Consider the following 25,646-nt stretch of genomic DNA (forward strand, 5'->3'; position numbering starts at 1 on the left):
CTTTTAGACTTTGAGCTTCAAGACACTTTAAAGCATAAACAGTAGAATAAATCATAAAGTAGCAAAAGAGAAAAATATTCCCTCCTAATGACTGAATACACTGTTTAATAACCAAGTTTTCAGATTAGCTTATCTCAGCCTTCAATATTGGGTTATATTCAACTCTTCATTTGCCAAACATTTCCTCTCAAGGATGGCTATGGATGAAGTCAGACAGGTAAAAGTCTCCTCAAACTCAGTGAGCAGCTGTGGAGAGCACAGCTGCCTGATAACACTCATCAGCAGTAACAAGGCTGACATATTTATTTTCCTTTGTAAATTTCAGAGTTCATCATCAATTTAACTCTACTACTACTACTTTTTTCTGTATCCATTTTCCTCTGACCTTGCTTATTTACTTTTGCTGCAGTTAAACAATGTGCACATGATCATAAGGTTACTTTTTTGCTCTTAGTTTGGTTCATGCATAGATTAAAATGGCTTTAATGATACTTTATTAAGAAATTAGTGGGAATTGGGTCAGGCTCTGTCTCTTATTCAAGATTATAGCCTGTCCTTTTGGCTGCATTGCATTTGGGGCAATACTCACTGTCACTGTCATTGTGGGTGCAGCAATTGGTTTTATGATGGATTTCCTTCTGAATGAAGGTTATGTTAAACATTAGTGCAAAGAGGTGTCTAGAATCTAGTGTCTCTTTGATTCTGAGGATCAGATCTAACCTCTGAAATTTTTTTCTATTGTAATTGCAACAGAACTATTTTCTACTTTCAAGCAACATCATGCTGTCTGTGTAAATGCACCAAACAACCGAAAAGGCACAGGATTTTTAATAGTGGATTTAACCCTCATTTACTCTGTAAAGACTGGATGACAGGCCGTTCCTTTGCCTTTTGATGTCTATAAAGAACAAAACATTACAAAATAATTTCTCCCAAGGGAACAACACCACTGCCACTGCCTCTGCTCCACCCAACCCCCATCTCAACCACGAGCCATAGCCTTGGGCAAGTAACCGCAGTTCACAGCAATTAGGTATACCCAGAATCCTAATTTATATGATTTAATTGAATTCAATTCTGAATGTATTCAATTATTGTATAACACAGGCCCTGCTTCTGATACCCACCCTCCCCTCCTTCGTCCCCGTCATGACCAAGCCCCCACCAATCTCCTGCCTGTCACTTACACCGATGCTGCACTTGACAGCAGCATTTGCAACTGTTTTGGAGATTAAATGAAGGGGCACGGTTCACAATACCCCACATGTTGAATCCAGCAGAATGCTGAGTCTCTGCTGTTAAAAGATTATTACACACTAGCAGCCACCGTTATATCAGCAGCTTGCCTTCAGTTTCACTCTCATCCTTGCACTAAATACATTTTAAGTGCAGTGCTGTTTTAACTGAATTCACGTTTGCTTTCTGACAGAAATGTTATGAAATAGCTATAGGAGGTACCGGTATGTGTGTCATGCAGCCATGCCCATGCTCCAGTGCATCAGGACACCAAACAACTCCCTTTTAACACTCTCTATTGATACAGATTAAAAGAGAAGAAACTTACATTGTTTTTCTAATTCAGATTTGATTGGTGGCATATTGAGACTACACATATATGATGCAACATCATAGAGATCTTAAAGTCCCCATTTATTCAAAAAAGTCATTTGGTTTTTGTGACATCACAAAGATGTAACAACAAAAGGAGCTTCACTGTGCCGAATAACGTATGTGCTGTGACCGCAGTAGTTTGTAAACCAATCATTGTCCAAAAAGCAACTTACAATCAGATCAAGATCAGATCAAGTTTCTGTGATGTAGAAACTTGAAGCTTCCTATCCAGAGAATTGACCTTTCAGTGATGTAGGAGAGATCTTGTGTCCAGTGGTAACACTTTTGAATAAAAAATATTTACATATACAGTACATAGATTCTGGATTCTTTTAATGGAGTGCAATAAATGGATGTTATTTTAATAATTCTTAACAAGGTCATTAAACTTTTGTGAAAAAAAACATATCAGACTCAGTATTCAAGCAGAAAAAAATAATATGGTGATATTCAATATTTTTAACCAATCCCATGACTCAATCTCACACACCGCCCTGCAGCCATTGAAAACCCATGAGTGCACCAAATATGCATTAGTCTGAGGCTGAAGATAATTCTCAACAAATGCACGATAAATGCCGAATACCACAATACCACTTAGACTCTCTCTGTGTGTGTGTGTGTGTGTGTCTATATCCAGTATATATATATATATATATATATATGTGTGTGTGTGTGTGTGTGTGTGTGTGACGCTTAAAGGACACATTCACAATTTCAAGAATGCAACAAGCAGCTATCATTTGGTGGCTCCACAAAAACGTCCCCACCCGTTGGCGGACACAGTTTTTGCAATTGAAAGCTTAAATTTGTCATGTAGGGCGAGTGTTTGTGAGGTTATGCATGTATTAATGCATTAACGCGTGGATGCTTGCACATACCTGGACGCAGCTATTGCAAAATCACGCTAGTTCAAGTGTTTCTTTTTTAATCATTTACATTTTAATTGCCTTTTATAGAAACAGAGACAAAAACAACATTGATCTTTTACTAAGCAAAAACATGAGAGATAACAAAGGAACAGAATAAAGAAAAAAGAAATAATATAATAAATATATACAGTATATAAAAATCTTTCACATATCATCAAACCAGTAGCACAAATGATGAGTGTTCGATCAGTATTGGCCTGATTGTAAAGATGTGGGTCCAGATGAGCTCTTGACTGCTAGTAACATAAACAATATTAGGGGCAGTCATCCCAATACTGTGACCTGACACCTACACACTAAAACATTGACATTCTCCAGTGTGGGTTAGGCTATATAATACATGTCATCTCTCACACATCTTATAGTGACTTAAAATCAGTTTGTCAGATTCTTCCCCATTAATTGTGCAATATTATATTCATGTAGGGGCCCCATATTTTCCAAAACACCTCCTGCCTATTGTTCAGGTTAAATTGTATTGTTCATGACTGGCCTTTTTTTTTTCAAACAATAGGCAGGTGCCTAAATGAACATGGACACAGGTTATGCTTGCTATGATCCTTCTTCCTGTTAATAGTGGCCATTAAAAGATCACTTCTTAATACATTTCATACATTTCAATTTAAGTGAAGCGGTCTGAGTTTAAAATATGGTGGGTGCATGCTTGATCAGGATTGCATGCTCAAATCTGATTGTGCTCTTTTGAGGTGTGCCTGTCTAGTCTCAAATGTTGACTTGGAGTTTCCGGCTCTCAAATCTTTTGTAGTCAGTGTGACAATGACACTGTGTGTATACGTTGAGGGGGGTGCATTGTGTCTACTGTTTAAAGCTCTAGAGGCATGACAGACATTATTCTGCCTAGGCTTCAGGGTGGGAAGGCTTTCCAGTCCTGTGGGCCCGCTCCAGTTCAGTTTTCAGTGTAGTGGTCTATTTGCAGTTTCTTAGATAAAAGCTTCTTTACTTTATCCTCCCTATCAGGCCATTTTTCAATGACTGATTCATCTGTGCCATGAATGACAATATTATTCCTTCAAGATTGGCCTTCTGTATAATAATTTGTATCATTGATTTGTAGAAGGCTTTCCACATTATTCCTGGTCTCTTTGCAGTCCTCACCCCTTTTCTTGCAGTAGTTTATAAAGTCATGTAATTCCATTTGGTATTGGACGATGTCTTCTGAATTGTTGTCGGAGTTTCCTTTAGGAGGCACGGTAGGATCTGGTCTGATGAGCTACTAGGCCTGGCATGAGAGGAAAAGGGACTTTGCAGTGTTCCTTTACAACTACTTTAGTCATTAAACAGCACCTCCCATTATTTGCCTAGTTTCATTTCCTAGTAGCAAGACACTTGTACAGTACCTTTCTTTCTCTCTCTCACTCTATTTCCCTCTCTGCCTCATTAAACTATTTTGTATCGTTTCCCTTCCTTTTCCCCCCTCTCATTCCTCTCATTCCCCCCCTCTTTTAATCTCTTCTCACTTTCTTGTCTTCCACCCAGTTACAATTTGTCTTGTGCTCTCTCACCATTCTTCTCTTTTCATCTGCTTCTTTCCTGCTAACTAACTTTCTCTGTCTTGTACACTCATTTCCATGTTTCCTCTCCATTTCTCTGTTATTTAATTTCTCGCTACTGTTGCCATCAGTCCATTTCCACCCCATGCATTCACTCTATCCTACCTTCTGTTATCCCCCTTTCTCTCACTCTATTAAGCCTTCTCTCTCTCTCTCTCTCTCTCTCTCTCTCTCCCCCTCTCTTTATTCTCATGGGCGTCCCTGACCCCATTCATTCAACCCTCTTCAAGACAGTGGATCTACTCTCAGTGATTAGCCTACTAAAGGCTCCACTCTCTCTAACATCCCATCCCTGTGTTTATCAACCACTTTCACAACCCCCCCCCCACACACACACACACACACACACACACACACACACACACACACACACACACCCCTGTCCTGTTTTATCCTCTCTCCCTTTCTCTCGCTCTCCTCCCTCTATTGTCTCTCTCCAACCTATAGCCCGAGGGGAGTGATTGACAAGCAAGCGGGAGTCTTGCAAAAAGGAGTTTCTGATTGGTAGTGAGGGCGATGAAAAGGATAAAGCCTCCTGGACCTGCCCTAACTGCAATGCAAAAAATATTCATCGTAATGTATCTTGCGCAGGTGCATTCACGTCAAGCAAGTCTGAGAAGTCAGCAGCGCTTACTGCTGTAGTTTGCTGCTTGTCCAGGTGAGGACAATGTCTTCCAAAACTGAAATGGCAAACTGATGCACATGAAAGGGGAGTTACTATTTGAAATGGAAATGGAAACCCTTCAAAAGTGCAAATTGAATGTAAACCTTTAAACCCGAGAAGCTGCTAATCTAACCCTTTTGTGTGTGTGTTTTTCTGTATTCTCCGTGTTTGTATTTAGAGATGTTCCAATACAGATACCAGTAAACAAAATTAGCTCATGATCCAAAATACCCTTATATTCAGCTACTTAGACCAAAGAAGAAGAGGGTTGACAAGTCCATCACACCTTTCATAGTAAGCTAGAGTCACAGATCAATAATTCATCTTTTTTGCCCTCTTCCCGTTTTCACAAAAATTAAATAGCCTGTAAATGATGATAATTTGAAGTGTTTAAAGAAACGCTGTACTTGGGTGCCTTAAGCCTATATAACATGTATTTAAACCATTTGGACTGTATTAAAGACATCATCTGACCTGAAACTATACAGCTAATTAACAGACTACTGTACATTACCTTTATAGCTTGGGATTTTTTGCAGTGTGTCTGACTTTGTTCAGGCCTTGGGTGTCAGCTGCTTAAAAACCTGTTCCAACATTGCCACCATGTGGTGAACCGGTTGTGCTGCAGTGACATTACGTCATTGCTCTACATAACTTCTAGTCAGCTGTGTTTAATGCATAGTTTAATGTTGGGTTTGGTGAGTATTGTGGGAGATTTCATACCCAGAGATGGCACACACATGACAAGAACAGATTGAACACACGGATGTACATAATACACACAAACATATATATTTTAGAATATCTTCGGCTAATTTATGTAGTATGCATATAAAGGCATTTGTGCTGTGTTTGCATACACAATCTGTCAATAAGAGACAAAGACAGAAGCAAACAGCATTGAAAGCATTTGCAGTGCAGTCATGCTTGTTAATAGTTTATTCATACTGAAGTAAGCATGTATGTGAACATAACTCATGTAAATATGTAGAAACGGTGAGTAACAACCCTGCAAACAGCTGTGTTGTTGCTCTTGTTAAGCACACAACAACAGCCACGGGAGCACATGATTGCACAAATGAGAATCTAACAGTGACCTCTTTATCTCCTGACTCATCCATCTGTGGGTGTGTGCGTGCGTGCATGCTTTTGCGTGTGTGTCTGTGTGTGCCCGCACGCACCCAATGCACAATCAAAATGACAAGAAACTTGCTCATTTCCCTTTCAAAGCTGTAGTAAAGCCTCACAGAGCCACTAACATTGCTGTATACTCTTGTTACATAACTGAGATCAAGTCCTTTCATGCTTCTGGGTGTGTGGCCAAGTAAGGCCTACCTTATGCTGTCTTAATTCTTTTATTGTTCCACGATTTAACAATTTAAAGGCATTTAAAACATTAAACTTGTTGACTGAAATCATTTTGCATCTCCAGCAAGTCAAGTCTCAGAGATATCCAGGTAAAGAGCTAACTTGGGAAATGAAACTCAATGCTAATGTTACATTCAAAATAATCTAGTTTTACCTGCTCACTTGTATTTTTAAAACCTACATGTGCTTATTTCGTCCAGATCTTGTCTTTGTAAGCATTTTTGCAAATGCTTTATTATAAGAATAAAAGAGCAATAGTTGAGTGTGTAATACGTGTGTGTGTGTGTGAGAATTTCTGAACTACCTCGTCTATAACAGAGATGGACACAGCTGACAGCAGCTCATTACTGCAGGACAGTCCAGGTTGGTGGAAGAAAGAAACATCATTAAACTGCGCTCGCCACATATATTGGCTGTCGTTTAGGGATTTAAAAGTCAGTTTAAAGTATTGAATATCAAAGTTGACTTGGTATTCTGTTGTAATGCAGTTTTATTCTGATATCTTGTATTATTAGTGTTAACTGTCCGTCAGTAACTCTGTGTGCTGTGTTGGCAGGAAGATGTATCATTACTGCGTTGTCTTGGAGCATATCTCACTCTCCTGACTTTCCTGGAAGAAATGCTGGAATAAAAAGCTGACAGCCACAACAGGTGGAGGGTATATTGTCTGTGGAAACTCCATAAATCAAGTAAATAATATCCCCCTTCTCTTTAAAAAACACTTAATACAAATGTATACAGATGCAGAACATAACAAAGTACTTTTTTGTGGTTTTTAAGGAACAGCGACAAACAATTACAAACAATACACTGAGACAGAGAACGTGCCCCAGGGCAAAAAAAAACTTAAACAGAGAGGAAAGACCGTAGGGACGGAGACAAAAAAACACATGCAAACACACATATAAACTTACACACAAACACACAAACACACTCTTCTCATAGGTTGCAATCATTCTCTTCGTAGCAGTAAGTCCAGCATGTTCTTGAGTCCCAGAGAGCTGAAAGGCTGAAAGGTCATTCAGAATCGAGACATTGACAGTAACAGGCACATGAACATTAAGCAAGGTGGAAATTTGGGATGCAATATTGTTCCAGAACTGACCAACAAGAGAGCACTCCCAGAACATGTGAGGATATGTAACATTTTTGGGGGGAAGTGCACAAAGGGCTTTTAATTATTTTCATGTGGTGCATTTTCACGGGGGTGAGATATGTCCTATAAATTAAATTGTAGTGAATCTGCTGATGGCCTGGATTGTGTGATACTTCTGGAGTGCTAGACCATACATCATGCCAGTTGAGAGCGAGGCCTGGGCAATAGCGTTCCTAGAGCCTCTCAAGGAATGACAGAGCGGCCAGATATCACTAAGAAGTGATAAAGCCTAGACACCATACCACAGTTTTTTAGGCTGCACAGTAAATAACTTCCGGATGGGATGGATGGGCAAAGCCCTCTGCTAGGGGACACCTAGCAGACTGAATGCAGTTTGTAAGTCATAAAAGGGTAACAAGCCAACCTTGCCAAAAATGTCTCTTAGACAATGAACTTCCCTTTGTTTTCCTTGTTACTCCCAATGTTATCGGCCTTTCTCCAATCAGGAGTGCCACCAATAACAAATTACTGTTGTAAAATGTTATGGGCAGGAGCTTTAATTGAATACTTAATTGAATGTGTGAGATGTCATGGTTTTAAGTAAACAAATTGGACAATTTAAGTAATTACAAATGTAACACAATCATCCTCTATTTATTTTTCTAATTTGCTTGTAATGATCTTTTTACGGATAATTAAAATGTTGAATTCCCTCATTGTTAAATTGAGCTAATTGCAAATCAGCTGTGCAGCAGGCTTACCGTAGACCCCACATGTCTACAATTAACACAGCTTGGAAAACAGATTTGATTCCATGCTAAGAAGGGGAAGGGTTGAAGGTAAGAGGCACAGCTATTGTATGTGTTTGTGTTATTTCTGTTGTGATACTGGTTTACTCACAAAACGTTGCATGACAGCATGTGTGATATGCAGCAAATATGTCTATGTAATGACATTAGAGATACAGGAGGAGATGGAGGAAATAAGCAGCAAGATGTTTTAACTGTCTGTCACTGTCTGGCGTACACTGTAGAGTAACCATTTCATTAGAGCAAATAAAACACCACAGTCCCCAGGATTCATACACTGCATAATTCACAGAAATAAATTACTTTAGCCTGCCATAAATATGAGCAGAAATGTGATGTAGCAAATGTTTGGCTTGCAATGAGCCATTCATTAGTGCCATTCTTTTATAAATAAGGTCCAAAAGGGGGAAGTGATGACCAGTAGGAGGGAGATAAGAAAATAGCAAGTTAGGACTCCAAGAGGAAGGGATGGGAACAGGATAAGGGGGCAAAGACAAAGGCGCATCACATTACCAGGGTTGTATCGAAGATGGATCACTCTTACTGTATGTCCATGCACTGTGTGTGGGCGTTATTGTTGGATCTGTGTGGCCTGAGGGCAGTGTGTGGCCGCGGGGCATGATTGGATTTATCTATAAAATAACAATATCAGTATGTACATATTACAGGGACAAAGTGGAAGAGTCTGTCAGGGTTATTTTTAATTCTGTAGAGAGGAAAGACATAGAAACTGTAGGCGGACAACTGCATGTAGGAGAGTTTGACAGTATTATTTACAATCAGATGAGCAAATACAGTTCAGGGTCAGAGGCATACAGAGATTGTTCAGAATAGGAAGAAATGTCCTGTGAAGTTGAAGTTTTCAGAATTCTTTTTACTATTGAAAACAAGAGAAATAAAACAGATGGAATCCTCACAAGGCTGTATTGGATGAGTAATTAATAATTTCTTTAAAAAACATATTTTTGCTCTGATTGTTAAAAGCATTTGAGTGATCTTGTAGCTGTTTGGTTTCCAGCTAAAAACTCATTTTTTCATTACGTCCATGAAAAAAAGGATATGAAAGTACTTAAACTTCCAAAACCCAATGGCACTAAATAGGCAAGCTTAAGTTCCGAATTTTAGTGTACAATACATTACAGGATAAAGGGATATGAGGGCTCTTAGCAGAGTGATAGGAGTTATTAGGAAGACAGAGAGGAGGGAGAAAATGAGAGATGGGAGGTCAAAGTTGTTGAGGGGCAAAAACATGGCAGCAAGAGAAACATACCAATGTCTAAAAGTAGATCAAAGTGAACATACTGTATCTATTATATACATGTGTTACAGATACAGTGAGACAATGAACAGTTTAAGGTAGGGGGAAAAAATCCATTCTGCATCTCTCCTGCTTTAATACTGTGGTAATTACAGCTTGGATAATAAAACAGTCAATGTAAATAAATGAGCATATTATACACATCCCATTCCCTTTTCTATAGTAAGTCAAATGTAAAAAAAAAAAAGTTCCTTAAAAATACATAGACCATTCAGGGACAAACACCATTTGCAGGGAAAGAACATTTCATGCAGTGAGAAGTTAATAAGATATTTGATTCCTGTGTACATTAACCATTTTGTTCCAATATGAGATAGTTTCTTTAAAAAAAAACACCAATTTGTAGAGCAGAAAGTTAAAACAAGTTATGGCACATTTTAAGACAGTAGGTAACTGAAATGGGAACACATTTCACATTCCAAGGATCAATTTTTATTACCAAAATTTATAAATAACATTTTGTTTGGCATAAAACTCTTCATATATATTATTTCCATGCATTTCCTAACATTATGGCACAATGTCCTAAATGCTGTTAGGTAACTTATGAACACCTGTTATATATCTTTTACATGTTGTTTGATATTGTGATTTGTCAAGCAGGATAACTGTGATTTGAGGGCTCTGAATATTCACATGAACACAGCAATAAAGACTCATAAGCAGAATATATATTCTGTACTCTTTAAAATGACAATAAATATTTGTGTGGCACTAATAAATATATGGTAGATAACATACATGAAATGGAACCTTCAACAGTTTATTAAAGGTTCATTAAAAGCAAAACAATTTGACTAATGAAAATGACTAAGACGTGTTTCAAAGAGGAGAGAATGTTAGCGTCAGGATGTGGGGCTGTTACTGTGATAATAATGAAGCAATTTAGAAGCTTTAACAATATTTGTGTCTTACAAAATGGAGGGATTTTGGCACCAAAAATCAGTAAAGTAACAAGTTGTCTGGCACATTTTTGTGAGTTGTTTGGTCAAAGAGTATATGAATGTCATGTGTGGTGACATGATTAAAGCAGAATTAAAAATTACAAAGTATGTGTTTTGGCCTGTTTGTCTGTTGGTACGCTGATGAGAGAGAAACCTTTTCCATAAAGATTTATCAAAAGAATCCAAACTTAAAGGAAATAGTTTGACATTTGGAAAATATGCTTATTCCTTGTCTCAGTTTGCTTGACTGCCTGTCTATAAAATAAGCAAATCACAGGATGGATACACAAATTAGTTTTCACTTTCATTGAAATTGTGAGATAGGGCATTTGTGCTGCATTCAAGTTACTTTATTTGTACCCAGAGGTAGATTTTGTGGTGTCAGACTAATCTGGGAACCGTCTGGGAAAATTTACACTGCATTTACATTGGGACGGCATGCCTTGGCAGACGTCTGCGCTCTCCGAGTGCCCTTCTAGTTCATTGGGGGGGGGACCATATCTTGACTGGGACTATTAACTTCCGGCAGTCTCCAGGCAACAGCAGGATATTCTAGTCACACAGCAAGGTTTGCACTTTTTGTATAAATTACAAGATGTAACATGTTAATTGCTTATTGCTACCTGTGGACAAAGAGACAGGCTAGCTGTTTGTCACTGTTTCCAGTCTTTATGCTAAGCCTAGTCAACCGGCTGCAGCTTCATATTTAATGCACAGACATTAGGTATTCATCTTCTCCTCCAACTCGCAGTAAGAAACAAAAAAGCATACTTGCTAAAATGTCAAATTATCACCGACAGTGGTTAGTTAAAAAAAGATTTCATTATTGACAAACAGCCCCAAACTTTGCTGTAACATTGTGAAATAGAGGGAAATGTGACTATGTGTCTTATTTTATTACATTTTTATAGCTTAAAGAAGTGTGTATGTGATGAACTACAATTAAAAAACATAAGTGAGTGTGTGTTTGTGTGATTGAGTGTAGGGCCAACAGTGACCACAAGAGGAGGGAAACATGTCGAGGCTATAGTTGCCTGATGGGGGGAAGGTTAAGGGTGTCCAGCGCGCTGTGGTAGAGCTCTCTCAACACTCTCAACAGATGCAAACGACAAAACATCTGGTTGAAGAGGTGAGGCAACGGCTCCTAGAAAGAAAGACAATTCCTCTTCAGTGTATAAATACATACATCAAATACATTTAAACATATACTGTACAAACACAAGACCTACTTTATTTACGAGCGTATATAAATATATACAGAAAAATACATCCTCACCCCCAGCACATGGACTCTGTTGTAGTACGAGCTGAAGTCTTTACTGAGAGACACGAGAAATTTACAGATCTGAGGAACACATACACAAGGCGAGTTTGATAAACATCTTTAACAGCCGAGTTTGGTTTTACACATATCTTTGATTAGTAATCGGTTCATCTCAATCCCCTGACCTGCTCAGTCTTAATATTGACTCTGGCTCCTCCCCCTTCACAGTCTAACGCTTGTCCTGATTGGTCCAGCAGCTCGGAGAACGGTATGAGGTAATTGAACAGAAGAAGCCACTCGCCCTGTCAGTCAAAACACAGAGACACCAAGAGGCTCAACACTGATATGTTGCTATGTTGCTTGCTCTTAAGTGGAAAGTTACTAGTCTCACATTTCTTTTAATGGAAAGAAAGAAAAACAAAAGGAATTCTAAAGAAATGAAAGGAGTGACAACAGAATAGCATAGAAGAGAATGATATTATACCTCTTCTTTCAGAGCAGAGAAGTCCAGCTGGGAGCCTTCAGGGATTTCTGGGTATAAACCTGCAAATAAACAGTCAGAAAAATGATCAATATAATATGATACAATCATAAAACAAACATTTTTATAAATCAGTTTTGTTAAAAAAAGAAATTAAATACGCTTACAAAAACGTAACGCAAGGAAACTATGTTGGCACTTTATCTGCTGGATAGCTTGTGAATTCCCCCTTAGGATCAAAAGTTGTATTTTAATCCCTAGTATCACACCATAATTATATACTATCTTATTAATCTAAATCTGCAAAGTAAATAAAGTTATCAAATAAATGTAGCTGAATATGAAGGAGCAGAAAAGGGAGTGATTTCAAACAATAAAAACAGTTATAGACTTGCAGTTTTTATAATCTCTGTTTAAACATCACAGACGTCTTCTCGTATGATTAGAAAAAATTATGAATTATCATTTGTGCAGCATTTAACATCTCTAGGTAATTATTACATACTTTGAGACAGCGGAATCTCCATAAACCACCACTATATATATATACACTGGTCCTGTATTTTACACTGTTTACCAACAGGACCAAACTGGCAAAAGATCTATCATGGTCATATTTGTTTACAGTGATGATTATATAGTACAAGTTTATCACATTTAGTTGTCTGTATAAATTTTTAAAATGTGCGTAATAAGTCCCTTTTATTGACAGCAACTGAATCAGGTTGTAACTTTTCAGAAAATGTCATCACAATCCTGCTGAACTTTTGTGATCGTTACCTCCCGCATTTGTTGTCCTTGCTTCTTTTCAATTAAAATATAGATTTCCTTTTATTAAGTGTATGTTTGTCTTTCGTTCTGCGGTTAACGGAATACCGTCGGGCCACAGCGGTCTGAGTTATTGGTTGTTTGTAACGTTGTTGATCGGACAAATGGAACATCAATCTCTTGCAGAGCACAACTCTCACCCTTCTCTACTCCTCTCTCGTAGCTGTCAAAAAGAGTGTGTAGTCTGGCACAGTTATACATCACAAACACTCCTCCTCGCGGCCCTTTGGTAGACACTCCCCCTTCCCTCTGGACGTCCAGTGTCACCTAAACAGATAGCTATCAATCATTCTGACTCGACTTATTATATCAAAGAGCAAACTGTCATCAATTTCCGCAACAGGTTTGTCAGGTCAAACACAGTTCTTAGTTTTTCACTGATCAATATGGCCGTTTGGGAGAAATACACACATAACACATCACCACCTTCAGGTGCAAACTCACAGGACTGGTGTGGACTGTTGACAAGAGCTCAAATCTGACAGTTGCAGAGGTCATGACCCTGATGATGTCATCCCATGTCTGCCCTACAAGAGGAAAATGAGAAGGCGGTATTTTACTCAAGTTAACTAACTTTAACTTTAAGTAATGCTCATAAGGTCAGTTAAATAAGTAAGGAGCATATGGCCGTTTGGGACCATGGACATATATACCCACACACCTTCTACTTGATCTCCATACTTCATCTCAGAGGCCTCCTTCATCTGACCTCTTCTCAGCCTGGAGTAGAGGAAGAAACAATAGAAGCCTAACTTACACAGACAGCTGGGCTAAAAATATACAGTGAAAACACAGAGATGAAGAAAATCACTGCCAACGCCCACTAGTGTACTTTAAATTTAGTTTAATTAGAACTGCGATTTCACTGTGCAGACAAGATCCTAGTGAGAGGGATAATAAACATCAGTCTGATGGAGAGCTGGGTAGAGCAAGCGGAGGCACCGAAAAAAGGGGAATGATTAGGACGGGGAAGAAAAAGTGAAGACAGAGGGAAGATTCTAAAGACAGTAATGTTGAGAAAAAACAAGAGAAGGGAAACAACAGTAGACAAATAAAGTGATGTTTCTTACTGCAGATATTGTGCAGCAGTGAGGTGAGAACCAGGAGTCTTTACAGGCCCACACACCAGATGTCTCTGCAAACAGAAAGCAGAGCAGGTAAAAACAGGAGCACAATGCAGTGTGTGTGTATGTGTTCTCATTTAACTACATTTGTGGGGTCCATTAACTGGGTATTCAGTATGCTTGTGGGGTCCAGACAGCTTTGTGGAGCCAAAACGCTGGACCCCACAACTTCAAAGGGCTGTTTGAAGGTTAAGACTTGGTTTTAGGATTAGGTTTATAATTAGGTTAAGGTCAGGGTAACAGTGAAGGTCAGGGATTTAGTTGTAATGGTTAAGGGTAGGGTTAGGGACTAGGAAATGCATTATGTCAATGGCGGGTACCCACAAAGATACTGTGGGTACCGGCACTGTGTGTATGTGTGCATGTGTGTGGGGGTACCTGTGTGTGTGTCGATCCACTGGCTCTCCACAGCACTGCTATCTGCTGCTGGCGGAACTCATCCTGACAGGAAGTCACATGTAATGCTGTTGCCATGGCTACCTATAAAAAGGTAGCAAGGACATAGGAATCAATGCTTTGTTTCTCTTTTTACTGAGAACAAAGAAAATTGTCAATGTGTGTGAATACTGCTTAGTGTAGCATCGTGTGTGTGCGTGTGATTGTGTCTTACTGTGCAGTCGGCAGTTGCAAGGTCCAGTTGCGCCAAGTGGGAAATACTGTCTCTGTGTACTGAAACAGGTACACCAACAAGTTTAAATTAGACACATGAGGGCCCACACAGATGACGTGTTTAAGCATGTACAGTGGGGCTTGAAAGTTTGGGCACCCCAGGTAAAATTTTGTATTAATGTGCATAAATGAGCCAAGAAAATATAGAAAAATCACCAAAAAGGCATAAAATGACAGATTAGACATTGTATAATGTTTCACAAAAAGTTAGATTTTATTTCCGTCATTTACACTTTCAAAATAACAGAAAACACAAAAATGGCGTCTGCAAAAGTTTAGGCACCCTGCAGAGTTAATACCTTGTACCGCCCCCTTTGGCGAGTATCACAGCTTGGAAACGCTTCTTGTAGCCAGAAAAGAGTCTTTCAATTCTTGTTTGAGGTATCTTCGTCCATTCTTCCTTCTAAATGTCTTCTAGTTCTTTAAAATTTCTGGGCTGTCTGTCATGCACTGCACTTTTAAGGTCTATCCATAGATTTTCAATCATGTTGAGGTCAGGAGATTGTGAAGGCCATGGCAAAACCTTCATCCTTTGAATTGCTTTTCTCACAATCCTGCAAGCTGTTCTGTCTAATATTTTTCTTTGTCTTCGAGATCTTGCTTTAACTTCCACTGTTCCTGACTTAATTACATTCCGAACAGAGGATACTGGCATCTGAAAACGCTTTGCTATCTTCTTATAGCTTTCTCCTGCTTTGTGAGCATCAACTACTTTTAGTTTTAGTTTTTCTGGACAACTGTTTAGAAGAACCCATGGTGCAGATTGTTGGGGCAAGGTCAGATGAGTCTGGGCATTTAAAACCTTAAGATTGACATCACCTGTTCTTTCCCGGTGATGATTGAGAACAATCCATGACGCTGTCAGGTCTCAGCTTTCCAAAGGCATGCTATAAATTCTGCAGGGTGCCAAAACTTTTGCAAATTTTTTAGTTTTCTGTTATTTTGAAAGTGTAAATGATGGAAATAATATCTAACTTTTTGTGACATATTATACAAATGTCTAATCTGACATTTGATGCCTTTTGGAGATTTTTCCATCTTTTCTTGGCTTTTTTATGCACATTAATACAATTTTTTACCTGGGGTGCCCAAACTTTCGAGCCCCACTGTAGCTCTCTGTAAAACCAAAACTTTTTTTCTTCTCTGCATTTCTTTATCTAACCAGTTAATTGCTTCAGGTAAAGACATATTGCTGTTTAGTTTCTCAAATGCCCTTTTCAAAGCTTTGAGCACTACAGGCTATTTTGTTTTGGGGTAGCGAGCAATAATCTCAGACAGATATCTCGAAAAAACAAAAACAAAATCTTATTGTGGTCTTACCTATGCAGGTACCAAGGCTGGGGTCATATCCCAGCAGCCCCTCCTCCTGGAACACTCGTTTCAGGTTGACCCTAAGTGCTCCCTCGTTCTCCCCTTCCTCCGCCTTGCTCCCTCCTCCACTGGTCCTCCTGCCTCTTTCTGTTTCCCTTTCTCTGTACAGGGAGTTCTCCAGCGCATCCTGAATCTTCTCCTCCCGCTCCTCATTGGTCCAGTTGGCCGGAGCTGTCGGCCAATCGATGCCCAGAGCTCGGAGAAAGATGATGATGTCGCTTTCCTCGGGAAGAGTGGGGCAATAGGAGACTGCAAATCTGAGACAGGTAAGGAGATTGGTACTGATCCCTGCAGCAGTTTTAATGTATGGCTAACATGTTTTACATAAGCAACTCATGCAGACACCAGCCAGTGTTTCTAAATTTTCCTTGATAAAATGATTAAAACTATTATAATATTAGGCAACTGACATTTTTTTCACTATATTCATTTCTAGAAAGAAGTCAAATATAAAGCACAGACTGTTTAGAAGAGGTGAGAGTAACTATAGAAAGTGGATTTGTGTGGACAATTTATGAATTTTGAATTAATCCACAGACTCACCCCTGTCTTCTCAACAGCTCCCCCATGTGGTCAGCCAACAGAACAGTCCTCAGCTGGCCCAGAGTCAGTGTTTCAGGCGTGGGTATGTTGGGTTTAGGGTGCAGTGCAGGGCAGTTGAGCACCACACAGCCTTGCCTCTGACTTGAGGGTTTCAGGTACTCTGTGGCTCCATTTGCCAGGACAGACCGGAAGGCTGCGGACCGGTCCACCCTCACCCTTAGCCCCTCACCCATTACTTCCCCACCAGCCACAGGGAGAACCCCACTGCCACGGAGTGACAGGACCCTGGACATCACTGCTGGAGGGACCTGGGCAAATAGATCAATTAGAGACTTGTATACATGCATGCATAAACAAAAGTATATGTGGGTGTGTGAGAAGTGGCAAATACTGATGAGGTCATTACTAGTACTGGAGGTGGTCAGATACAGTATACTGCATGCAATTGATATCAATTGATATTGTTCTTGTATGTCATTCAACATCAATAATTTACTTAATAGCTCTGACCTTAAGATATACGTGTCTGAAAATCTTTGCACATGCATTTGTGCAAAAATGCATATCAATGTCAGTTGGAGAATAGATGTTTGTAATCTGCTTCAAACCACATCAGTGCATCTGTAAAAATCATCATACAAGCCTACATGGATGTATACTATACATGTAAAAATATCATTGACAAGGATGCATGAACACGCCCACAGGTGAAATTGTTTACACTTGGACATAAACTTGTTAACGTCATATCTTTTGCGAGACTGACATGAACGAGCTCCAGAATAAGAGGCCTTAGTGTGTTTCAGTCGCAGCACAGCTTCGCGTCTCTGACTTGCAGCTGTGCGTCTGCGTGGTGTTTGACCCACATTGCATCTGCAACTCATGGGTTAATAATGACTGCTGCAGGCTGTTAATGTCTGGTCGAAGTCATCAAAGTCAGTGGCCACTGATCAATTCGGGCTGTTTAGCTGTCGCATCACACAAATATACTTAGGAGTTCGGTATTTAATGTGTGACTCGAGTCAGCTTCAACTTGTTAATAATCGCAGGTTATTGGACTCAGCTGAGCGTTAAAGCAGATAGTTCCGGGTCCCTAGTTCCTATTGGCCGAGTCACGTTCTAAACCGTTGAAAACACCTTCCGTCTGTTTAAATATTAGCTACTACGCTTAACCACTCGCGCCACAGAAAACTGTACACCTTTGCCTACTGTCCAGGAACACTGCTGAGTGAGTAGAATAAAATGTCAAAGTGTAACACGTTTGACGTGCTAAGCAGCAATGTTTAACATCGGTGCTATTATGTTTCATGAAACGATTTTAAAGATGTCTCTTTCGGTGCCTCTATAGCATTAACAGAAAAAGATACGGTCTAAAACACCGCGAAATAAGCAATTAACTTGTTAAAAAGTACTGGAAAACCCAATTCCCTCAAACCAACCTGTCCGTCCGCATACAGCGTGTTAAGCATCGTGGTCGGCGACAAGAAGTCCCTGTTACGCAGGTTTTTAGCGCTGCTCTCCTTGAACCAAAGCTTCTCGGGTTCAGGGAAGATCCTGTCGCCGGATTCCCGGCTGGAAACGGGGACATTTTCCCGCTCCCGCCGCAGTGCGGAGCTCAGCGCCCGGACGGTCGGGGTGATCCGCAGGGGCGAAGACTCCTCGATATTCTCCATCACCACCACAGAATACACAGGTGAGTTTTGCTACCAGGCTATCAGCAGCACTTGCACACCCTGCTCATATCTTCTGTCCCGACGCTGTCTCACTGATCGGTTCTGATGCAGGCTATGCTACGTTCCAACACTGTCGAATTACAAGCCAATTTCCAGCCGTACGGGTAATCACTGATCGATGTCAGATATCGGCTGAAAGTGAGGACTGCATTGGCTGTTTTTTTTTTTCTCTATGCGGAACTAGTGAAGTACAATCCGTGTTTCTTCCGAGATAAATTTCCTTGTTGGACCAATGGAATATGCCTAATACTTAGGCCTAATAGCGCCATCCAGTTTGTGGCAGAGTAACTGCACTGTATGGCCAAAAGTATGTGGACATCGGGCTACTTGTCTGTAATATGTTTAATTAATCTCTCTAGCGCAAGCACTAATGGGAAAATTTGCTTCTTATGAGTTTTAACCTTGCACAACAATGTTGTTGCACGGTTTGTATGTAGTTTAAACTGATGTTTTTAATCTTTCTTTCATGATCTTACCTGTAGCAATTTGAGGTTTGTCTTACATGTAAAGTGCATTAGAAATAAAATGTATTATTCTTATTTTTTTTAAAGTTAGCAGCCGAAGAGGTTAGAAAAGCAAAGTAAATGTTGCTCTCCTGTGGATTTCCTCATGATGAGCCTCATTTAACCACACAACGTGCCACCTTAATATTACTGACATGTTGTTATGGCTGAAGTTATTCTTTCTAATCATTTGTGTGTTTTATTGAGGTGACTATCACAAATTATGTTTAATTTAGAATAGAGCAATGTCTCTGACATCATTGCCAAAAGCAATGCTAATTCTGCTGTTGACAGGCTGACAAACCCCCTTTGTCAGTAGCCCATCAACTTGTAGCCACTAAATCATGCAATGAATTTGCCTTATTTATTACTGAAAGGATTGAGAAAGTTAGCTGTCAATTTCTCCTTATCAGGTAGGTGAAATGGTCAGGCCTCATTTCAGTGCAGCTGCATCTTGTTGCTAAATGGGCGAAAAATCCCTGAAGAGTGGAGCACTTTATAACGGCATACATGGTTTTGGAATGACTATGTAATAATGATATGTTTAGCATATGGGTGTGTAATGTCTTTTTTTTTTCTTCTTTTGGCCATGTGGTGTCTATACTGTGTAAAACAAATAAGTAAATTCTGCCATAACTAATTTTTTCAACTAATTTAGATAGTAATGCTGTTTGAATAGCTGAATATAGTTTATATAGCTGAAGTGATGCTTAATAAATCAATTCAACAATAGATTGTCAGAAAGCAACAACTGTATCAGAGAGTTTCTCTGTGGTCACCTTTGTAAATCTCAGTGTAGAACACAAATACTTTGTGATCTCACAACTAGTGTGGGAGCCACTGAAGTTTCAATATCCATCTTACACAGATGTCATGTGGAAAATGTTAAACTCCAGGTACACTGAGTTTAGACTTTTCATTCACGTGTCGAGCGGTTCATATGTGTGATCTTTAACTATAGTAGGCCTAGTAAATAGTGTTATTAAAATGATTCTAATAATTTAATAACACTAAGACTTTGTTTAAGTTAATATTTCAAAAATCCTTATTACTATCATTCTTTTAAAGATTTACTTGGAAAAAAGCACCAACATAAAGAATATATTATACTTTCGTGCTTGATTGATGGATGTTTTTTTTTTTTTTTTTTTTAGCTACTGAGTAAGTCATCCTTAAGATTCAATTTTGATACAAATAACTGTTTTTTGTGAAAAGGAAACTGAGAATCTAGAACACGTTTTCTTTCTGTGAGAGTCAGTGCAACCCTTCTGGAAAGATCTGCAGAGCTGGTTACAGACCAGGGGAATTGTGATGCCTCCTGCCAGGTCATGAGTTTGGTGTTTTTGTTGAAGACAAGAAGGAAGACTTTGTTCTCAACAACTTGTTACTTTTAGGGAAACATTTTATACATAAATGCAGATATTTTAAGACCAAACCCTCCCTGAGCCACTGGAAGAATGAGCTAAACCTTTTGTATAAGTCTCTGAAACTGGTTAAGGTTGGAAAAGCCCTTGATTTGGTTTATTTACTTGAAACTTTTAATTTAATTTGAGATTGCCCGCTTTTATTTATTTGTCTTTTTTTTTCTCTTCTGAATTTTAATTTGATATGTATATGCTTTTATGTTTTGACTTGTTCGACCCGAGGCAAATGTTTTTTTTTTTAATTGGTTTGGTTTTTCTACTGCCTTGTTTGTATATTTGTATTTTGAACGAAAAAAAAAAGAAGAAAAAGTCAGTCATCCTCCATCATCATAGACCGTTCAATCGCAGATGTATTAAGATAAGGCAGGCTTTGAGCCGAGCACGTCTTCTTCCGGCGCAGAAATGTGACGTGAATGGCGCAAATATACAACACGGGAAGTGTTTGTAATAAGTTGAGACGCTGCAGCAAAAGATAAGATCATACATCCATGGAGAAGATGCACAACTGGCAGGAGAACGAAATCAATGAACTTTTGATCATCCGGGGCTCGGAGGCGATCCGTGACCACATGAACGGCACGGCGATGGACTCTGTAGTTTACAACAAGATGACCAAACTGCTGGCGGAGAGGGGGTGTACAGATCACACATGCAGGATATCAGCAAACTGAAGGCGCTGAGGAAGCAGTACGCAAAGTACCACCAGCAGAAGACCCGCTGCGGGAGCGACCGCGTCGACTGGCCGTCGAGTTGAATTTGAAATGTTCGATGTGTTCACCTTTCCTGCGTGCTTGGTTTCGGACTGTGGTCAGAAAACCAGGGGAGACTGGTTACCTCCAGGGCTGGATGTTATAAAATGAATAACGTCAGGGTTAAAATCCTGTTTTTTGGTGAGCAAAGGAATGAACTTGGCTCTCAAGTTTTTGCGGTGTCTGAAATAAACTGCAGTCTGCAGTTTATTTCAAACACCGCAAACACTGTGTACAAAACTTAAACTTATTTTACCAACTCTGTTCCGGTCGCATCAAAATGTCCGCTTCCTCTTTCTCTCTTTGCCCACTTACCACACACACAGACCCACGCGGATTGAGAAGCACCATTTTACAACAAATGCCTTATTCCCCTTATTATTAACAGTTGTTCTAGAGATGTGTCTGCTGCTAGAACTCTGTGTGGTATTCATCTGGTCTCTAATCTGAACTGCTGTTAACTTGCGATTTCTGAGGCTGGTGACTGGGTTGAACTTATCCTCAGCAGCAGAGGTGACTCTTGGTCTTCCTTTCCTGGGGCGGTCCTCGTGTGAGCCAGTTTCGTTGTAGCGCTTGATGGATTTTGCTACTGCACTTGGGGACACAGTCAAAGTTTTTGCAATTTTCCGGACAGACTGTCATTTTTAAAGTAATGATGGCCACTCGTTTCTCTTTACTTGGCTGATTGGTTCTTGCCATGATATGATTTCTAACAGTTCTCCAATAGGGTTGTCTGCTGTTTATGAACCGGACTTCTGCACAACACAAAATATAATAAAATAGGGGCCTTCACTATAAAATATGTTAAAAAACAGACTGCATCACTACACAAAGTACACAGCACTGCCCTTTAGTAGCTATTAAGGCTTCCCACATGGAGTCAGGAAAAACAGTCAACCTATTTAAAGGTGCCCTGCCAGATGTATTTTATTACTTTGTGGTAATGTCTAAAGTTCTACCACAGACTCGGTCACATTTTTTTGTGTGAAAGAAATACATTGGTTACCAGTTTCAAGCCTTTCTAATGTGGTATAGAAAGTCTGCAGGAAGATTCAGCTTGATTTGTGCAAGTTCTCATTAATATTCAACGAGCTAAGCGGCTTGATTCTGATTGGTTAACAGCTAAACAATGAGAGCCTGGCTATCGGTATCTTCTTCCCAGCGCAATGAACAGTAATGAGATCAGGCAACATGATATCAGACTGACCAGCTTTTGTAGCTGGCCGGATTTCTCCGCTTATTTCTTTTCAGTGGCTAGAGCTGACAGTTAATTTTCACACTCACAACATTACACAAACACTTATGGACCAAACATATTTGAAAAAAATGCTAGTAAAAGGATTTTGTGTGGTAGGGCACTTATTTATTTTTATTTTGTTAGGTTTAAAACCTTCTGAAACTGTGCCCTGCTGCCACAAACGGCCACAGAATGAGGAAACATTTGTTGCCAGGCCTCAAGACCTACCATTATGTGTATATTATTATTATTAGGGCCTGCGCAAGGGCACCAACTGTGTCCTAGCACATTGTGCAAGGAACCTATTGTTTTTGTAGGGATTATTGTTATTCCGGACCGTCACTGTCATTTTTGAGGGCTTTAGCATGTGGGAAAACTCACAAGTCTTCCATACATGTCAGACCTATGACAAATTTCTGGAGTGATTGGGCTCGGGTGTTGTCAGTGGACTCCATGGCGCCCCCTAACGTGCAACCTGACTAAAAATTAATAGCATTACGTTTTCCACCATGTTCTGTTCGCATAAGTAGTAAGGCTTTGTTTTTGCTGGTGCTTCCACTCCAGCACATTGGACTTGAAAGGAAGATTTGATAAAGATTAATGGATGTAAACACCCCTACAGCTGAAAGTCAGCACTTTAACCTCACAGTCATTGGTTTATTTCCAGTGTGTTGAAGCACAGAGAACAAATAGTGGAAATCTGTTTCTGTCCTGTTACTGACTGGCTGTCTCTTTTTGGTTTTCTAGAATACAAGATTCCATCGAAGAAAAGGAAAATGACGGTGATGGAGCAAGTCTCTACGTTACTGTCGGCAACAGTCAGCCAGCTCAGAGAGATGGACGCGTCCATGCAGGTGCAGGAGGACGCCAGACTACAGAGGTTGATGGACCATGAGAAGGAAATGCAGACCAATGTTATGAGTCAGCTGGTGGCCATGCATGAAAGGATCAGCCGAGAAACCCATGAAAGAAACCTTGAACTCGTGGACAGGATACTGTCGAGGTTCACTTCGGCACCTTTGAGTCACTGACTGACACTTCCTGTGTGAGGGATGGCGACGTATGACGAGGTTATGCAGGTGGAGGGAACACCTGACTTGTGCCCAAATTCCTTTTATTTTATGTTCACACTACAGGCCTTCAAGGTCAGAGTTGGGAATCTCGGGCTAGATTTTTGCCAAACGTTTGCCGGTTGGTGACGCGTTGTTGACAACTATAGTTTGATGTACGTGACTTTGGTTCACTGGAAATACTTCAATGACCAACTGTTTATTGTGGACACAAATATTCATAAATAGGCCTATGTATAAAAACCAGCACCTTATCCGTGTCCTTTCCTATATCTTGTCCTGCAGATAACCTAACCAAATACCTGTCTGTGCCGTTTGTATGCTAGCATAAGAAAACATCACCAAAGTTTTGTTATTGTGGCCTCCATGTTTTCACACACCTGATGCTCTAGGCTACACCCAGCAGTTAGTGGCAGTCATCCAACAAGTTGTAATGTCAATATAACAGAAGAAGAACACTACTCATGCTGGCAGTCAGAAAAACAACGTAATCACTGGGGCGGTCCTGGAAATTCCCAGGTGCGATGAATGCACCATTAGCTTTCAGTTTACATGAAATGAGTCCCAGAAAGGGCCTGGATGGATGGACTACATCTCTTCTGCCACTTTATCTGAGCATGTTGGTGTGTGAACCACACAAATCGCAACGGCAGCTGTGGTCTTTTGTTGTAGGAAACTCTTGCGTGTGTGTGTGTGTGTGTAATACACATTAACTGATCTCATTAAAATTCAGAGATTTATTATTACAAACAATCTAAAATAATTAGCAGTAAAAGCGTGTGGTTCTGGTGTCATTCTTGGCTGACACGAAATTCCCGGTTGCATTTACTAGTGTCAACAATCCGGGAGAAAACGTGTCATTGAGGAAAATCACCTTTTTTGTATCTGACAAACTTAAAATCAGTGCTTGCACATTAAAATATCCTGTTCAAAACACAGAATTAATCATTGAATTCACCATTTGATTCAGAATGGCTCAATAGGCTATGGTTTTGTACTTAATATGAATCAATTTTCAAACCAGCGTTAAGAAATGCAGACTAATCTGATATGATGCCTAATTTGTGTTTTTTAAGTGTTCTCTTGTTGAAGCACTCAATGTCTGCTCAGGATGTCCTGTGCATTATGGGATGGAAACGGACCCCATAACCAGCTGTAGCTCAGAATCACAGCTGCATTATGGGTTCCGTTACAATCCCACCCACAAACGATCTACAGGTCCGGGCTCAGGTGTGATCAGATTAACACAGCTGAGAGAGAGAGAAAGAGATTGAGAAAAGTCATTAACAGGGGAAAAGGTGACTCTACATTTCATGAGTTGGACTAATCGACCAAAATTCTATGGTTCCTAATGGTTTTACAATCTGTTCTGTAAGTCACAGCTTTTTAAACCTAGGAAAACAATAAGACAAGCAGCATGCATTTGAACAGAAGAAACAGATCACATAATGTTTACTTTGCAGTATATGTAATGTTTGATTGATCCAGGACAACATCCTACTTTGCATGCTGCCTATGCAGAAAACACAACTTTACACTTTTATTTTGCAACCATGCACTCAGCCAAACTGTTGTAAAGAGATCCTGAAGGGACAGTTCACAAATACATACTTTCCTTTTCAAATTTGGGTAGACTGACCCTTTAAATACAGTTTGCCTCAACACCTTTTGATGACTTACCATAAACCATAGTTAAAATAAACACAAGTGCCCCTCTCCTCACAGCTTAACTAAGCTTTGTTTCCAGTGTGAGCAGCAGGACGTTGAGTAGAATACTTCTAACCCATCGGCTTCTTCTGGCTCCTCTGTGGTTTTGAACCGTGCATACCACCTCATGCCAAGCGATCAGTCATAAAGTCACGGCTCTGTTGGCTAGGGTTTGAACTAAATGGAAAGTCGTTCTTTGGTTACGTTTCTTTTTAGACAAGAAACATTAGCTTAATAGCTGTGTGTGTGTGTGTGTGTGTACACATAATGCTCAGCTAATAAACTGATGCTTGGCTGATGTTTGTTGGTTCTTAAAGTTACAATTGTAAACTATTTGTCACTTTTCAACTTCACTTTTCTAGCCTTAATCATCTCTCCACTTTACATCAGCTGCAGAAACAGAAACTGGAGTTTTATCCAAGTTCACTGGATTGTGGTGTACCATAACAAGACAACCATTACAAAAAAAATACAATGCAAGCAGTTTTTTTGCTGACAGAATTCACTGAAAATAAAGAAAAAAAGCCCTAATGCTTATGATAAAAACAAATTAACGCTTAGTGCGCCTGTTTAAGCTGCAGGAATTACACAAACCAAAGACAAAGTTAAAAATGTGGGGGGGGGGGGGGG

General features: G+C 39.7%; 1 protein-coding gene and 1 long non-coding RNA gene across 2 annotated transcripts; both read right to left on the bottom strand.

Annotated features, from left to right (window-relative positions):
- Positions 1 to 10,878: 10,878 nt before the first annotated feature.
- On the bottom strand, positions 10,879 to 18,571 carry dalrd3 (DALR anticodon binding domain containing 3). The gene is made up of 13 exons (XM_034877383.1): positions 18,033 to 18,571; positions 16,594 to 16,901; positions 16,000 to 16,307; positions 14,621 to 14,679; positions 14,389 to 14,490; positions 13,957 to 14,021; positions 13,548 to 13,606; positions 13,331 to 13,413; positions 13,027 to 13,153; positions 12,062 to 12,120; positions 11,763 to 11,879; positions 11,590 to 11,658; positions 10,879 to 11,457 (listed from the first exon to the last, which is right to left on the bottom strand). The coding sequence occupies exons 1-13, from the start codon at positions 18,264 to 18,266 to the stop codon at positions 11,338 to 11,340; spliced, it is 1,710 nt and encodes a 569-aa protein (XP_034733274.1). The 5' UTR covers positions 18,267 to 18,571; the 3' UTR covers positions 10,879 to 11,337.
- Positions 18,572 to 21,250: 2,679 nt separating this feature from the next.
- Positions 21,251 to 24,242, bottom strand: LOC117947980. The gene is made up of 3 exons (XR_004657375.1): positions 24,061 to 24,242; positions 22,092 to 22,094; positions 21,251 to 21,263 (listed from the first exon to the last, which is right to left on the bottom strand). It is a non-coding gene; the product is annotated as an uncharacterized LOC117947980 (long non-coding RNA).
- Between the last annotated feature and the right edge of the window lie 1,404 nt (positions 24,243 to 25,646).

The sequence above is a fragment of the Etheostoma cragini genome, chromosome 7 (assembly GCF_013103735.1).
Source record: "Etheostoma cragini isolate CJK2018 chromosome 7, CSU_Ecrag_1.0, whole genome shotgun sequence".
NCBI lineage: Eukaryota > Metazoa > Chordata > Actinopteri > Perciformes > Percidae > Etheostoma > Etheostoma cragini.